We start from the raw sequence: 17,853 nt of genomic DNA, 5'->3' as shown, positions 1-17,853 counted from the left end.
GTGAACACTCTTGTAACTAACACACGGCCATTTCATACCAACCTCCTAGTCTTATCTTCACCACCTATCAACTGAGCACTCTTGCGACTAACTAGCTGCCTAAACCGCCCCGGTTATAACATCTTGGCACGAGCCAACAGAAAATACAACTCTTCTTTTGATATGTCTGGATTCATTGCCGCAAAGATGTGTCTGTTGCGCCGTTGCGTGGCAACGACCGCGGCTCGGACCATAAAAAACACCGTTCTCCTGTTGCGTTACCATTTCTGTGTTCGTGTCTCTTGCTGCGGGAACGTGTTTATCGAGCCGTTGCGTAGAAAAGGCTCTGGCATATTTGCTTAGCTCGCCATCGTTGCATAGTAACGGCTCTACACGCTACAGTATAAATGTTACACAGTATAGTGCAGTGACAAAGGGTGCAGAGAGTCCATAGTTGTCTGGATGCCGTGACAGCACGGATATACTCGTTCTGAGCAACAAGCCTAGCGCTTATACGGAAAGACCGACCACTCCCCTCGTCTAAGAGGAGGCCCCATTTCTAAATAATACATGTCTAGGAGAGAACAAGATCTTGATCATATATCGCGACGAGACCTCAAGCCAGGAATGGCTGTGCTGACAAGGACCAGAAGCAATGTAACCGACTGAAGGGAAGGATTCGCTTAGGAAAGCTAGGAATAGATGGGAGGATGTTATGAAGACAAAACTTGAGGAGAGAACTTGTAAGGGTTGGAGGTGGTTGCAATTATCTAACAATCGCGTTCGGTGGCGGGCGGGTGCTATGCCGTCAGTTTCTACTGAAAAGGAAAAGGCTGAGAGTAAGAACAACCTTCTTCAGCAATACATAACCTCTCGTTTCAGCTGACTGGCAACACAGCACTGCCTAGTTCGTCACTCAGTAACAGTCATTACCGGTCATTACTGCCAGGGTCAGTCATTAGATGAAGCTGTACCTGCATATCTCGCTTCACGATGAATCCTTTCCGTTCTTGGTCAGTCAGTAGGAACAGCTGTTGCGCCCTTTCCTGAAGGAAAGCTTCCATGCTCCTGTCGACACCTCCTGAAGTCGCTGTCTCCATGCTGATAACTATGGCTCTAGAAATACTATTTTATGGTTGCCGTTTTTGGATGTAAACCTAGAAAAGATGTAAATTACGAAACTTTGTTTACCATGATAAGCATTTCAATACGTAGGACACGGAAGCTATTCATACATTGTTGTACTTCTAACACGACTTAAACTGACAAATGTATCAGTTGTGTGGACAAATATTTTGTAATTTTATTAGCCTAATTTCCTTATGTTGAAAAAATTAAAGTAGGGCTATGCGATCGCCATGCTGTGTATGTATTAACCTTCGAATGCCTTGGCCAGTCTTTATGAAATCAGGCATGTGTATTACGTCTACTGAGCCCATCTTAACTGCGTAATTCGTAAGTCCCTCCCGTCAGTCTGTGTGTCTGTATGTTTATCCCCTATTGTTGCTAGGCAACGACTCGGCAAAAAAAATTACCGCGACAACAAATACACAGACAACAATAGAAGAATTGTTGGGTGCGTCGTTTTCTATGCGACCCGTGTCTTATCTAAGGAAAGGAGGCGGTTAGTTATTTCCAGAAATTCTTGTTTTTAGTTTCTAGGTGACGTATCGTATTCTAGCAACTAGAAGTCGCCCAGTCTGTTTTCCGTAACGTATATCTGGGCGAGTTGTACGTTTCAATATCGTATATTTGGATTAATTTCTAAGGAACGAAATAACTTCGGTGTTGTATTTTTAACAAGAACTTCTTTTTAAGCACGTGATCGTAATGAATTATGCTCCTTAAGGAGTTCCAAATACCCGCAGAACATAGTTTAAGAAACCAAGTTTTTGTTTACTTCTTTGGAAAATAGTCATTGGGCGTGTTAAATTACAATTAGTATGTCAATATGCGTCACTGTCTTTTGACACATGTATGAATCATATACCACGTTTTCTTTTCAATTTCTCTGCATCACCACACCCCAAGCATTGCGTCAACTCCTTTGTTTCTCTTTAATTCAACTTTAGTGTACTCATGTGGGTTATAATTGAATTCAAACGCCCTAGGTTGAAAGCCTGACACAGATGTTCGAATTTAAATTAAACTCTGCAAGAAAATTACAAACGAGGCTTAATCTTTGTATTTATTTGTTAGTTAATTATGACTCTAATGAACGCACTTAGGAACATGAAATAAATTAACGGACCCAACATTTGTAACTTTAAGAACGAAAGAATCTCTCGGCCAAAAAAATAGGCTGTTTTAATATTGATGGTAGGAACCTTTCGTATCTTTCCAAGATTTTATCTGTTTGATGGTTATTTCTTGGCAGCAATTCGAAGATGATGATGTTCCAAATATTCATGTGCATGACTGAATGCTAACTATTGGGGTGAATATCGGAATTATATCTTCTTTATTTAGTTGTATTTTATGCAACGATGCTGTCAATAACTCTTACTGTATGAGGAAGGATGATTGGATGACAGTGAAAAGTGAATATGGCTGGACGTGGAAGGATGCTGTTTGATATAAATGGAGGAACTGTTCCAGCATTTGCCTGGAATAAATGAGGAAAACCACTAGAACCTCTCAAGATAGTTTGTATCCCGTCCGGAATTCGAATCAGACACCTACCGAATACGAGATAGAAGTGTTACCATGGGAGCGAGTTTAGTCGAATTGTCACTCGCTTCCATTTACTGATCCACAGTATATCAAGGCGGATTTTCCTCTAATCCAGAGCGTCTAGACCGGTCCTGGCTCCTGCACTGCCTCATAAGCAACTGGTAGTGGAATTTCTTTCCCACGGAGTAAAGCAGCCGGGGCGTGAAGCAGATCACTTACGTCAATCTAAGTGCCGACGTCTTCATTGCGTGGTGCTTCATTAAGTAGAGGCTAATTTTTACCTTTTGTTAAATAGAACATAACTTGTTGCTCATGTATAAGAGAATTCACTCTACGGATATTGTCTTACAACCAAAAATATCTAAACTGGCAACAACCCTAGTAAGCCGTATTACTATTCATCTCAGAGAATTCTTAATCTTCGGCGTCAATTTGCCGAGTAACCAGCTTTACCCACGAATATACGTGTGAAACTTCTGTGACCTTGTGTGTGTGTATATATGTTGTATGTGCAGGCTCTGTCATTATTCACTCATGGAGCTGAGCCCTTCTTCAGAAACCTCCAATTGCGCAGCTACTCAAGAAATTCCCAGCATTTTATGGAACCCTAAGGTTCATTACCGTGTTCACAAGAGCCCTCCACTGGTCCCTATCCTGAGCCAGATCAATCCAAACCATCCCATCCTATCTCTCTAAGATCTATTTTAATATTGTTCACCCACCTGTGTTATTATTGCACGCCATATTTTAGAGGTTGATTTTTGGGCATCAAAATAAGTAAATGAATCCATATGAACATATACTTTGAGGGCCATTCTTAAATAGCCTTACAGGTAACCATTAGCAAATGTTAGATCATGCCGTCACGTTCTGGAAAGTACGCCATCAGAAACGACTGTTTTCCATCAACATGTGCGTTGGAAGTTTAGTTGACTCCCTCATAGGCCCGCACATTTTACCGGCACGAGTTAGTAACTGCTATTTCCTCAATTGTCTTCGAACACATTTAAATATTTCATTGGAAGACGCGCCCTTCAATACGCGCTTTCACCAGTGGTTTCAACACGACGCTGCTTCTCCACATTGCAGTTATAAAGTATGTCAATGACTGTCAGAAATTTATCTTGGGCGCTGGATTGGTCACGGACGTGAAGCTCCACTTTCCTGGCCTGCACGCTCATCTGACTGGGGGTTTCTCAGTTTTTTGTTTGCGGATATGTGAAAACCCCAAGATCTACGCCACCAGTACAGTCGATACTAGGGGGAACTGTGACTTGGAATTCAAAAGAATGTAAATGAAATCAGGAGTACATCCGGGAATGTCGAATGCTTGCGAGTTTCTTTTTCGCGCAAAGCTGAGTTATATGTCGGTAAAGATGGTCATTTCGAGCACTTCTTGTACCAAGGCGAAAATAAATAGGTTATTAATAGACATTTTGTTTGTTATCCTTTTATGCACAACCCGTTAAGCTGAGGAAGTTGAAATTCGAATAGTTGTAACTTATAAAGAAGGCTCTCAGGGTATATAAGTAAAAAAAAAAAAAGGTAAAATATCCCTATAACAGGCCTTGGAGGTCCATAGGGTTGTGAGATGTTGAGGTTCCTACATTTTCTAGACAATCGGCTCATAGGTGGCTGCAAGGTTGTCAGTCTTACTCGCCGGCCGCCCTTTACCCCCAGTAATATTCAAAGAATATTCCTAGTACTAATTTCTGTTAGAGGTTGAGTCGACCCCAGGGCCATAGTGATGCTGGAAGGATTAGGTCAATTGAAAAAATCCAACTACCTCATCAGGACTTGAACCCGCGACCTTCCGGCTTGTAGCATAGTGACTGAACCAACTACGCTACCGCGTGACCTATATTTTCATGTAAGCTTTTTAAAATATTTTGATGACCAAAAACCATTCTGTACAATAAGTCATGTAACAATGAGACCCTGTATACTCTGAAAAGTTTTACTTACTCGTGTATTATTCCTGCTATATTGTGCCGCGTGTAGGCTTAAGCAGGCGTATTTACTCTCAATCGATATTTCAATGTAGGCTTCCAATCTTCAGTCGGACTCTTACCAGAGCTGAACACTGCCACTTGAATTCGCAGCTACACTCCAACTGCAATCTCTTACGAAGCAGCACAAGTATTATCACTAGAATATTTCCCATGAATCCCAACCAAACTGACAGTGCAAGGGCTAGGAATTATTTTCTTAACCTGACGTAACGTTCATGTCTATAGATACAGGTGTACCATAACACGTAGGAAAACAAACGACGCACGCAATTCGTATTTAATCGTGTTTTGTGTATGTGAATGCTATGGTTGCACCATGCTTAGTTTGTTACTATACACTCAATTAAACTAACTGTGAATTTTCTATCGATCGCTAAAATTAAGCGACTAGCATTCCTGTTTCTTATCCCAGAGGTCGTCTGTCCTATACTCAGTTCAGTGGCTGGCTTTACTGAGAGATCTCGTGGTTTTGATCACTTAAACAAAGCGTTAGAATATCAGGCTACGGGCAATTACATCCATATTCTTACAAACTCATTATTCGGAAACGTCCTTTCATTCGTATTCAGGGCCTCATCTAAGAAGGAGCAACCGGGTCGGTCGCTCCGTGTCTCTGCAAAACAGAAACAGAATAAATGTATATTTCGTAAGCAGGACCTACTTGCATCAGGAGTTTTGCTTCAACCGACGACATGTAGCAACATGATTCTGGCGTTCCAGTTACTTTGAAATCTTATATGAGTATATGGCATGCGTGTCAGTGGTTCTGTTTCATGATCTACTAGCTTCACTTGTCCCTCAGTTTATTAGCATCAAATAATGGCGTTCTTATTGAAGATACTTCAATTGAATTTTATATTATTGACAGGTTTTCTAGTATCTTTGGCAAGACTAAAAACGGCAACATTACAGCTGTGCTAGGCTGTTCGGTTTGATACATTTTCGAGGAAGTGATAGTCGCCTTAAACAGGTCGGGACCCGACCAATTTATCTCCTGATTTCTTATAACTTCAGCAGTGTCTTATCAACCAGCAGAAAACACTTCTTCGTAAATTTCAATTGATGTTTATCACCGATAGCTTATCCACAAGTAACTCTTATCTTCTAAGAGTGACGAAGTTCTTGTGTTTAGCGAGACAAAATTACGCAGAAGTCTACAGTATAGTTCTCAAGAACAGATGCGACAGAAAGGGAACGTAAGGCGAATTGCAGCAATATAGTATATTCACAGGGAGAATCGAACGATCGTGATAATTAACAATGGAATTACTTTAGTGCGAGGGGCTTCCCCGTACCCACAATCTAATTACAACATTCAGTATTTAAAACACAAAACATATAATTCATGAAGCCCTTCCAAGCAGGCATTTACACGGAAATGACACCTGACGACAAAGAGACTGCCGGCAGACTTATTACTAAATGCAGTCAGCTTTTGCAGCGATCTGTCGGCGCACTGCGTTACCGTACTCTCACCGAACATTACAAGAATTACGATTTTCTTATAAAGAAAGTCGGTGCAATTCCATCATCGCCTGGTCATTTTGGCTACTGTCACAATGTCGGAACGAGTTGATGCTGGTTCAGAAACCGATGTGATGTCATGGAAAATTAAAAGGACGATTAATTATTGACAGTAACAAACTGTGAAGGTAAAGGTAAAGCTAGAGGTTTGAAGTAAGCGCTCCGAAATTTAGAATATTGGGAATCGCTGCAGGCGAGGTTTATTTAAAAGCGTAGGGGGAGTATTCGCAGTATACGTAGATGGGAACATAATATTAAAATGGATCTTATAATTGAAATGGTGTGCGAGAGTGTGAACCGAATTTGTCTGGCCCAGAACAGTGATCAGTTATGGGCTCTTATGAAAAAGGCAATGTAGTTTTGGGTTCCATGAAGGCGAGAAATTCCTTGAGTAAATACTGTTAGCTTTAGAAAGGCTCAGATCCAAGTAGTCGGCTATTTATCTCAGAATTTACTGGGGTAATTGAAAAAAAAAATATACCTTCAGTCATAAGAGATGAGCTGTGGGCCTAGATTTGAACCAAGTACCAACCGAAAACGAAGCAGGAGTGCTACGCACTGAAGCGAGACGTACTATATAGAGCCGAAAAGTCAACTTCTCGTTATTTTGGTATAAATCTCTTCTTTTTGTTGGTGTGATCCTTTCGTGGGTTTGCCACCTCCAGCTCCCACAGCGGCCTGTTCTTCCAAGTGCCTATCTCCCATTCCTCGGTATTCGATAGTGGGTTTACTCGTGTGAATATGCGTTTCCTTCCTTGACGTAACCGGTGAAACACGTTTTTTCCTTTGTGTTAGTCTTCCCTCCTTTACCCGTTCGGCATGGTAGTGTCACTTCAGCCCAAGGTTTGTCGCCACTGACGCAGTAAAATCCACTTCCTTCTCACAATGGCTGATTTCTCTATTTTATCTTATCACATGAAGAATTTTCCGAAATAATCGAATTCGGTTACATGGTGTAAATGATTAATACGTATTTCAAAGGACGAAGTGAAACTGAATCAGCAAGATACTTACATATTTCCCACTCTAGTCACTCATTTTTCACGGCCCTTATCATCAGGGGATGTTGCAATTGGTCGATTTGAGGCCGCAGTACCAAGGGAACACATCATTACTATCGTTGCCCTTAACGGCGGTGGATTTTGATTCTAATGCCTTCTCCATATAATCAAATCGAACTTAGTCAATTTTTGATGTAGATTCTGTTATTGGGTCATTTCACCTATGGATGTCGGCAATGTTGCTGGCGTTTCGGATATACATGCTGCCTCAAACTTCGAGGTGGAAGATGGAGGCAGCATGTGCTTTCAAGACGTCAGCACTGCCAAAATCCATACGGTGTAGATAAGCAAGAGTCGAATCAATAACAGCAACAGGCCGCCATGAAAGCCTAAAATAAGTACATACTAGGTTTTATCAAGAAAAGGCTCATGGCATAAAAAATATAATTAACATATATTATATATCTGCTCCCGACATTTTTCGGTGCAATAATTATTGGATGAAATATAACAGAGAATGTTTCCTGTCTGTGTGATACGATTGCCTTCACAACAACAAATTCCTGTATACAGGATTCTAACAAGGAAGGAGATAATTTAAAATGTCTGGGTTGGCCCACTCAGCTAGTGAACTTTATCGAAATAAGAGCAAAATTTCAATTTTCGATCGTTTCAGATACCAGACAAGGAAAGTACGTATCCTGCAAGGGGAAAGTCGATGAGGATGAGACGGGCAGGGCATGTAGCATGTATGGAGAGAATATTAATGCATATAGGATTTTGATGGGAAAGCCAGAAGGAAGGTGACCACTAGGACGAACTTGACATAGGTTGGAGGATAATATTAGAATGAATTTTAGAGAGCTAGAATGGGGGTGATAGGGACTGGATTGAGCTGGCTCAGGATTGAAACCAGTGTAGGGCTCTTCTAAACACGGCAATGAACTTTCTGGTTTCGTAAAATGTTCGGAAATTCTTGAGTAGCTGCGCAACTGGCAGTTTCTAGAGAATAGCTCAGCTCCGCGGAGTTCGTTAGTTATCCAGCAAGGGGCCATCGGACAACAAAGTTATGGAGGAAGCGGGAGTAGACAAGGATTAAACCTTTAAAGCACAGCTGTTACTATATGTACCATCCGTTTTAATATCAATATGCTATTAATTTTGTCCACCGAGTGTACTTCAGCGTTTCTTACGATTCTCAGGCTAAACTGCCGTTATTTCGCTAAACAGAATTAAGCAGCGTTTCTTTACAATGTACATTGAGTGTGTTTTCTGTGAGCCAGGAACGGAATCTTAAAGTTAATTCGTAAAATATCTTCGTGTCATCTTTGACAGATTGCTTGGACGGAGACTGTACACAGGAACAGTGGATTCCGAAGTCTTCTGAAGGTTTGCAAGAATCTACTTCCTATTCAAAACTGTATGATTATATGCTAGCATTAAGCTAGCCCTCCCTAAAGCACTCATCAAGTCATTAATGAGTCATGTCTGTTCGCCCTTAGAATACACGGAAAATGCCAACCTTTGCAAATAAAGTTCTCTGTAATGGCCGCGCCATAGCTCAAGCGGTTAGTTGCTGGCTTCCCACCGCGGCGGCCCGGGTTCGATCCCAGGTCTGGTCAAGTGGGATTTGTGGTGAACAAAGTGGCGCTGGGACAGGTTTCCTCCGAGTACTTCGGTTTCCCCTGCCAATCTTCATTCCACCAATTGCTCAACAATCACCATCACCTTTCATCTGGGGCTGGTACAATAGGCCAGAAGTGGCCGCAGTACAAGGGACTTAGTCCAACACCACTAGCAATAAAAAAACAATGAAGTTCTCTGTACCACCGGTGGTTTCCCAAGGCGCACACCGGTCAGATTTTCAACATGCGTACACATAACACTGCGCGGAAGTCTCATAAAACAACGCAAATGTTCCAAAAGCAAACTAAATTGAAGCTCAACACAGGACGTATAAGAGGCTTAAGCTTGGCGGCGATTAGGCGTATCATTGTTCAAGAGACGTACCTGCCGTTTATTACAGGCTAAATAATATAAGGGCCGGTCACGGTAGCCGAGCGGTCTAAGGCATCTACCGTCTTCGCTCGCTTGAAAACTGGGATCATGGGTTCGAATCCCACTCAGGGCATGGATGTTCAGTTTGTGTGCGTTTTTCTGTGTTTGTCTACAGGTAGAGGCCTTGCGACGAGCTGATCACCCGCCCAAGGAGTCCTACCGAATGTGTAAGATCTAGAAAAACCGAAGTGAACGGAGAAGTTCATGGAGGTAGGCCTAGGCCCACTGGGGCTGTAGTGCCAAGAAAAAAAAATAATATAAGGCATAACCTGAACCGACGGAAGCCTTGTTACACAGGCCACTGGCTTGTAAAGATGTGCAATGTTGTAAATATCATTTCTCTGCATCGTTTTATATTTGTGAGTATTGTCACGTATTAGTGACTATACACGGAGTTTGATTATTAAACTCTTACAAATCGTAACGACAAGTAATTATAACGCTCTCACTAATTAACGTATTCGACTTCTCACTACAGCACTCTCTAAGTCTTATAGTCTCCACTAGCTGTTGCCTTGTAACGGATCATAACAATGTCCTTTGCATGGTCTTTGGCTGCTGCCTACCATCTCACACCTTTTTTTTTATTACTAATGGGGTGGGACTAAGTCCCTTGTACTGCTGCAACTTCTGGCCTATTGTAACAGTCCCAGATGATAGGTGAGGGTGATTGTGGAGCAACTGGTGGAATGAAGATTGGCAGGGGAAACCGAAGTATTCGGAGAAAACCTGCCCCAGTGCCACTTTCTGCACCACAAATCCCACTTGACCAGACCCGGGATCGAACCCGGGCCGCCGCGGTGGGAAATCTCACAACTAACTCAAGGCGGCGAATCTCAACTCATGACTGTATTTCCATTACAGCTGTCCCGAAACTCTCTCACTTCCCCAACTCTGTCCTTCGCTGTAACTAACCAACATCCTCGACTGACTAAAAAAGTCAAAGTCGGAGTTGTTTTTTATGCCTGACGGTTTACCGCCAGTCAGTTCTCCTTGGCATCAAGCCCCTTGAAACTCACGACCGGAAATATTTTCAACTGAATCCTTGTGGTAATAGTCCTTATAAAACATCCTTTCTGATGATAAGATTGGTTTGTCTCTTATGAATATGCTTGGCCTTTCGTCAAATGCACATTTCTCACACAGAGGAAGTCATTGAAAATTCATGCTTTTGCACTATATACAAGTCCTCTGTCAGTACAGGCTTTGCAAAGCAGGTCTTGTTCTACAGCGGCAGCTTAGTCACGTGGACAGTAGTAAGCTTTGCCACCGTCAAGTTTAAGCCTCTTATCTCTTCTGTGTCTGGCTTCACCCTGTCCTATAATACAAACATATTCATTCTCATGATTTTGTATGACTTCTGCTTGTCACCTGCACAGTTTGCTATATAATCGTATACATACGGAAGGCTGAAAGCCGTGTGCAAATCGCGGACTGGTTTGTCCCTTGGAGAATTCCCAATGGTGCGGAGAACCTTGTTATATAGGCGCTGCAATTTTAAGAGGTGGGTGTCTGCCGGTAATTCCTAGGCGGGACAAGCGTAAGTCATTACTGATCTGATCAGTGCCTTATGGAGGGTTTGTTTAATGCTGGGGATTAAACACTCATTTTTTAATAAGGAGTAGATTATAATAAATGTTCTGAAGGCCTTGGCTTCAATCATTTCTGTTTGCAGTCTCCATGTAATCCTCTTATAGAAGAATACACTGATATATTTTACATTTTACGAAGAGAATATTTCGTTCATTCAATGTAAGATGAGTCTCAGGCGGCCTAAGTCTACGAGAAAAGTAGATGATTTTTATGTTCCAGTAAGAGTTAGAGTCAGAGTCACTTTACGGGTGGCTGTGTACCGCCAGTCAGTTCTTCTAGGCGACAAGCCCCTTGAGACACAAGACAAGAATTCTAATTTTCCAACTGAACACCTGCGGTTATGATCCTTATATAACATCCTGTCTGACGAGAGGATGGGTCTGTTGTTTACAATTGCTGCTGGTTCTCGCCAGTGCAGTCATTCTCAGGTCCCAGTCCCGCAGGACTCATGATCACATTTTAATGTCACAGATTCGAGACACCCCCAACCTGGAGGGCCGTTGCCTGGAAATGGGCTGGGTGTTATTAATTGTTTACTGAGGCGTTACCATGCAACGTACAATAATGAGATAGTTATGTCACAATATGTTATAGTACGAACACTTGATACGTGGAAAGACACTGACAAAAGACTAACCATTCCTCTGATCTGATTATGACTTAATGTTCCGATATGTGAATAAAGGTCTAGCCATCCGCCCCAGAAAATGCTCGACGCCAGGACGGACTGACGGAAAACTGTCAGTCGTGAAGTGATCATGATAAAAATGTTTACCTTTCAAAGGATTAATATTTCAGTTTCAGTTTTATGCCTTTCTTCCGAAGTCACTTTGAAATCAGTGGCATTTAGTAGGCAGAGTAACGTCTTGTGATATTTAACAGCACATGTCCATGACAAACCTAATTGAGAAACAGGGTATAAGAAAGGTAAAGTTGTCCACGTGCTTAATTCATTAAGCATCATGGCGTAAAGACATATGGGAGAGTGGGGTTATAGCTCCATCATTCTTGACCTCGGCACTAAATGGAAGTGAGTGATGAGCCTCACGTCCCTGCCGCTTTACCCTGCTGCCTCCATCTTCAGATTACAATAGTGTGCAGGCTCTTCTGAAACGTTCATAACGCAGATAGGAAATAGGGACTAGCTCTATCGATTGGGCCCAACTGAGTAGGTTTTACCTGAAGACGAAGACAAAATGCAGTCTCCGAAACGTTGTGTTTTGAGAAATAAACAGGCCGGTGATTTTAGATAAAGACATGACAATGAATAATGTCCAAAAACGTAATATTTGTACTTCAATTCATCAATCATCTGTCATCGCATATAATTTAGTTACTGACAATATCGTAAAAAAGTCACAGAGTGAATGCGGCGGGACGGTTTGCTCGTAACAGGGACCTTGTTAAACATAAAAGTGAAGGTCAGTGGAACGGGTGTCGCGGAATTACCAAGTCATGAAAAGAAGTGAGGCGTTGCGTAACGAAGGACACGCGCTCTGTTTTCCGGTTGCTTCCACACTCGAACCCGGTGTATGCACGTTCCTGTCGTGTGACAGCCTTCCTCTGTTATTACAAAATCCAAAATTTATTGTCGTCAAAATGAAAACGTATCCAGTTCACGTCACAGCTTATTTCCATATTATATATTTTAATAACATGCTCTTACTTATGTGTATATTTTCCAAGTAGACTCTCCTATTGAGATTTAACTAAAATTCCGTATGTATTTCTTGACTCCTCTATGCGTAGTACATATCCTGCCTCATCCTTCATTAATTACCCTAATGACAGCAGTACAAGAGTACTTATACAATGCATAGATCTTCACCAGAAAGTCACTTTAATGAATTCCTTGTGAAAAGCGCGTTTAAAAGGAACCCATAATAGTAAGAGCGTGGTTGCGTCCGTTTCAACTCAGAAACAACTCGAAGGTTTTCGACAAAAATTGGTATGGTAATTATCAAAAAACTTTGTAGACAGAATTTAATTTTGTTTCGTATCGGCTTAATATAAATGGAGCTCCAATCGAGTACGTATATCGGTGTATCGCTCATGTAACATAAATTAAGGATATCATTACAACCTATCCAGTTTCTTGTGACGAGTTAAGAATTTAACAAATGAAAGGACAAATAATTAATTTGCAGTGTGATATCTTTGATATCAATAGCTTTGCCAAAACACATTTGTTCAGTGACATATGCAAAATAACAAAGAACATACGAAAGTGCCTACCTCACCGGTATTTTAATTGATGCTAAATTACGCTTACCTTTAAAAGTCATTACAAAATCAACCTTCTACATCTCTATTCACGTTATCATTCTGTACGTTCACACAACACGTCTGACGTGACGCATTTATTCGGAACACTGCACAAGGCAACAGCCATTAACACCGCACACGACTCGCAGTTCGAGACCATTGACAGACAGAATGAGGCACAGTTCAGCTGTAAGCTAACAAAACAAATGAAACTCACACGCCACCACGCTTACCTCCAAGGTACAAACCTGTCTGCGGGCTCGAGCGGTCTGACACAACGTTATAACATCCCAAGCAATCACCCGGCACAGCGACCAGGAGTTTCGTAATTTCTAATATTAGAAGAGTCTAGCGTGTTTCGACTTTGATGCCGCTTGACAGGACAGTTTCAGACCTTGTCCAGCTGTTTCCATTTGGTTTGGTTGCAGCTTTATAATTTGCACTCTTCTCCAAATATAATTAGAATGATCCAGTCAAGGGGGATGTGATGGCAGAGAATGCAGCACGCATGGCAGAGAAGAGGAATGCTTACAGGGTTTTGGTGGGAATGCCAGAAGGAAAGACACCACTACGAAGACCTCGACATACGTGGGAAGACAATATTAAAATGGATGTAAGAGAAATAACGTGGGGTGGTTTAGACTGGATTCATCTGCCTCAAGATAGGCTCTTGTGACTAAAGCAATGAACCTTTGGATTTCATAAAATGTTGGTAAATTCTTGAGTAACTGAGCAACTGGTGGTTACTCAATAAGAACTGAACTCCATTGTATATTAATTGGTTCAATATACAGGCCATTTATGTAAGGGTCAAATTAAGTTTTAAGCAGCTAATGTTTTGAGTCCTCTGACAGAATAAAAGAATTTAATATGACAGTTCTCTTACATAGGTACTGTCATATGTAAATTTCACTCAGTTTTAATTAAATTTATGGTTAATTTTATTTGCGGCCCTCAATTTATAATTTAGTGTCGTGAGATTTGGTGAATATGAAGACAAACAGTGGCGCCGTGTAGCCTCGCAGAAAGATTTCAAATTTCGGCAGCGCCTGTTGTTTCCTTCTGCAGAGTAGAAAACTGAGGCAGCAGGTAACGGGCAAAGTTGCCCCTGTGCTTAATTAAGCACCACTAAGATTGCTAAGACTGAAACGAGAAATCAGTCATGATAGACATCACACAGAGGAGAACTGGCTGGAAACGTGTCATGCATGACACAGGGGTGCCAACCACTGTATTATATTGCTTGAAGAAGTGTAGGATGCATTGCAGCAAATTTGTAAGTCCATCTGTTAAAAGAAAAGGAGCCAATCTAGCATTTGCTGAGCTTCTCCATTACCATCAGTCCACTGGTAAAACCAAGATCTTTCCTCGCTTGAGTTTACCTCAAATTTCTGAAACAATGTAAGCTCATTAAAATAGACATATAACACAGTGTTCATTTTGTTAGGTAATTATTTCGAAATTATTTAGATATATCATAAATCGAATGTGCAGCCAACACACTGATACGATTCTACTTGGCCATCGTGAGTTTACTTTCTCTTAAAAGTGACAGAAAACTTTTCACTCCAACATGTGCCAGTGTATGAGTCATGTGCTCTACAGTCCCGCTGGAGGCTCCAGTGATTCAAGCTAGTTTTTCTTGGCATGCAGTCTGTGAATATATATTACAGGGTTACTATAAATGATTCATTCGTTTTTAAAACGCTATATTTTTCAAAGCAATACACGTACAAATATGATTGATATATAAAAAGAACCATAAACTCACCCAGTTTTCTTCACACACTACAAATGTTCTATGTGTGCCCCTTGGGTCACACGACACACGTCCAGGCGGTAGTCTACCTCGTTCCACACATTTTGTAGCATCATCCTGTCAATGGTCATCACTGCGTTCCCTCAGCTCTACTAGTGGGGGTACGTAAACACGATCCTTAATGTACCCCCAAAGGGAGACGTCACAAGGCGTTAGATCAGGTGATCTGTGGGGCCAAGTGAACAGAGCTACGTCATCCTCACCAACACGCCCAATCCAGCGATGCCGAAGTTCAGTGTTTAGTTAGCGACGAACATTGATGTTTCAGTACAAACTTTGTGAGTTTACGCTTCTTTTTATACTGAAGCATATTTGTACGTGTAATACTTTGGAAAATATAGCGTTTTAAAAACGCATGAATAATTTTATGAGACGCCCCGAAAATCTGTGGTGTAGAGGACAGGATAATTGTATTATAAGGATAGGGTCTAGTATCATGTCCCTGTGAACTTGGTAGTTAAATTTGTGTTCCATATGAGACATGTTAGCTCGTGGCAAACTGAATAAGTATCAAATTCTCACTGATAAGTGGGTAGCACTCAACTTAGTAACTGTGGTCTCAGTTTCAAATCTTAGTCCAGATACCAGCTATCTTGACAGATTTTTTTCATACAGGGTCATTCTACATTATTGTCGGGGTTTTCCTTTAAAGGTCATTAAAATCACTCTGTATATTCATGAATTTGTGTTAATGTTAAATTTTAATATTTTTTTCAGTAACTGTTTTCATATTACTTATTTTTGTTGTTTCATTGAGCACTGTGAATATCGGCATGGAGTTGTTATCGTTACTGTAATGCGCAAAAATATATTACTAACATACTCGTAAGTTAATTGCTATGTTTATGTTTCTGTATTTTATTTTATTCTTATATTCACGAACCCCATTACCACATACTGAACACAGGGTATATTTTAATGCTAGTGGGGTGGGACTAAGTCCCTTGTACTGCGGCCACTTCTGGCCTATTGTACCAGCCCCAGATGATAGGTGAGGGTGATTGTGGAGCAATTGGTGGAATGAAGATTGGCAGGGGAAACCAAAGTACTCGGAGAAAACCTGCCTCAGCACCACTTTGTCCACCACAAGTCCCACATGACCAGACCCGGGATCGAACCCGGGCCTCCGCTGTGGGAAGCCAGCGACTAACCGCTTGAGCTATGGCGAGGCCCTAACATAGGGCATACATACGGATCAAAAACATATACTATGGCTGTCATAAGGACAGGAATAAAGGGAAGACATTTAAAATCCTTGGAAATATATCACATTTATAAAATAGACAGGGACAACTTACATATGAACGACATATACATCGATACATACAATCCAATATTTCAGGCATTACTCGAACTTTACGACAGACAGCAGCACACATCCCCCCAGTAAAGATATATAAGCGGAAACAACCCCACAGAACGCCCGTGATAATGAAGTGACATACACTCAGCTTACGTACTAATGGGGCACGTTGGCCGCGGCATAGCTCAAGCGGCGAGGCGCTGGCTTCCCACCGCGGCGGCCCGGTTTCGATCCCGGGTCTTGTCAAGTGGAATTTGTGGTGGACAAAGTGGCGCTGGGGCGGGTTTTCTCCGAGTACTTCGGTTTCCCCTACCAATCCTCATTCCACCAAATTCTCCATCATCATAATCACCGGGGCAGGCTACAATAGGCCAAATAGTGGTCGCCGTGCCGAGTGGACCCAGTTGGACTCCATCCCTCACTAAGCGAATTAAAAAAAATTGGGCACGCAAGTATTAATGTAAGTTATTTGTTATGCTTATGTGTCTGTATGTAATTTTCATATTATTCTTACATCTACATCCACCTTTCTTTTTCTACTAGTTTCTCCCTACGATGGCCAGTGTTTACATTTGGGACTAATCACCCGGTGTTACATGCCAATGTCTCTTATATAAGTGTTCTTATATTCACTGCAAAAATAACCTGAAATCTTACGTAATAAGTTCAACTATTTCTGCTTAGCTTTCATTGAAGTTAATCAGTTACATGGGAAAAGAAATTCTTGAGAAGCTAATAGTCACTTTGTTGGTGAACAAATGCTCCGCTCTTTACGGGATCGTTTTTCCAGCAGCACAGAAATGAACCTTACTTGCAGCCAGAAGAATCCCGAAGATTCATATCATAATATTCTTGTAAGTATGCTTCTGTCTCCCAGTAGAATTTTCCTTACAGGGTTTACTACTGCAACTCTCTATATATATCTCACCTCTCTTATGCGCACTATATACACTTATCGTTTCGTCCTATAGATCTGATCATCTCAATATTCCATGAATAGTACAAATTACGAAATTTCCTACTAAGGCGTTTTCTTCGCCCTTCTATTCCCTGCCTCCTTCTCCATTAATGCACGTATGAGAGCAAGTTTTATACCGTATTAAACAATAGACAAAATTAGACGTTTTTAGTTTTAGGTTTCAGACGGCAAATGAAAAGAACATTCCTCAGAATAATTTCTTATTTTAATCTATTAATATACATTAATTTTATTTTGTACTGCCCGTCCCCCATATATTAATATGTCACATTTTGAAGAATATGTTATACTACTGTGTTTATATTTTGATTTTGTCCACCATTTAAAATTGATCTTATAAATGCAGCATCTTGTGACGTAAATTATATTCAAATCGGTGACAATATCCAGTAACTGTCTGTAACCATGAGAATGATGTCCTATACCCAACATCAGGGCAATGCTTTGTCAGCCAAACAATTATCGCCTTACCAAGGTAGCGCCTATCCATGGTGAGACACAAATATCGTCCCCTCCCCCACAAGGTTTCTCGAAAGCAATACGGCAGACTTGTGCGGTGTATCAGTCACTACGAGTGGCTCGTGGTAGTCTTCTGTTTTCTCAGGAATCGGTGTGAGCAGTTTTGCTCTACAGGGGAACTTCAACTT

The 17,853-nt window shown here is 41.3% G+C and overlaps 1 protein-coding gene across 5 annotated transcripts in view; it reads right to left on the bottom strand.

Moving 5' to 3' along the window:
* The window catches only part of LOC111875809 (EF-hand calcium-binding domain-containing protein 4A), a 34,707-nt gene extending 21,335 nt beyond the window's left edge, over positions 1 to 13,372 (bottom strand). For 2 of the 5 annotated variants that reach the window (XM_023872349.2, XM_023872351.2), the window contains exons 1-2: positions 13,113 to 13,372; positions 954 to 1,136 (exon numbers count right to left, since the gene is read on the bottom strand). In XM_023872349.2, the coding sequence (XP_023728117.1) occupies positions 954 to 1,079 (126 nt within the window). In that variant the 5' untranslated portion in view covers positions 1,080 to 1,136; positions 13,113 to 13,372. Of the gene's footprint in view, positions 1 to 953; positions 1,137 to 4,617; positions 4,800 to 13,112 lie in introns of those variants that run through there. The other 3 variants (XM_033750231.1, XM_023872350.2, XM_023872352.2) reach the window with 3 other exon arrangements.
* Between the last annotated feature and the right edge of the window lie 4,481 nt (positions 13,373 to 17,853).

This window comes from Cryptotermes secundus, unplaced genomic scaffold, assembly GCF_002891405.2.
Source record: "Cryptotermes secundus unplaced genomic scaffold, Csec_1.0 scaffold1712, whole genome shotgun sequence".
NCBI classification, from domain to species: Eukaryota; Metazoa; Arthropoda; class Insecta; order Blattodea; family Kalotermitidae; genus Cryptotermes; species Cryptotermes secundus.
The sequence above is the reverse complement of the archived record's forward strand: the minus strand, read 5'-3'. Positions and strand labels throughout refer to the sequence as shown.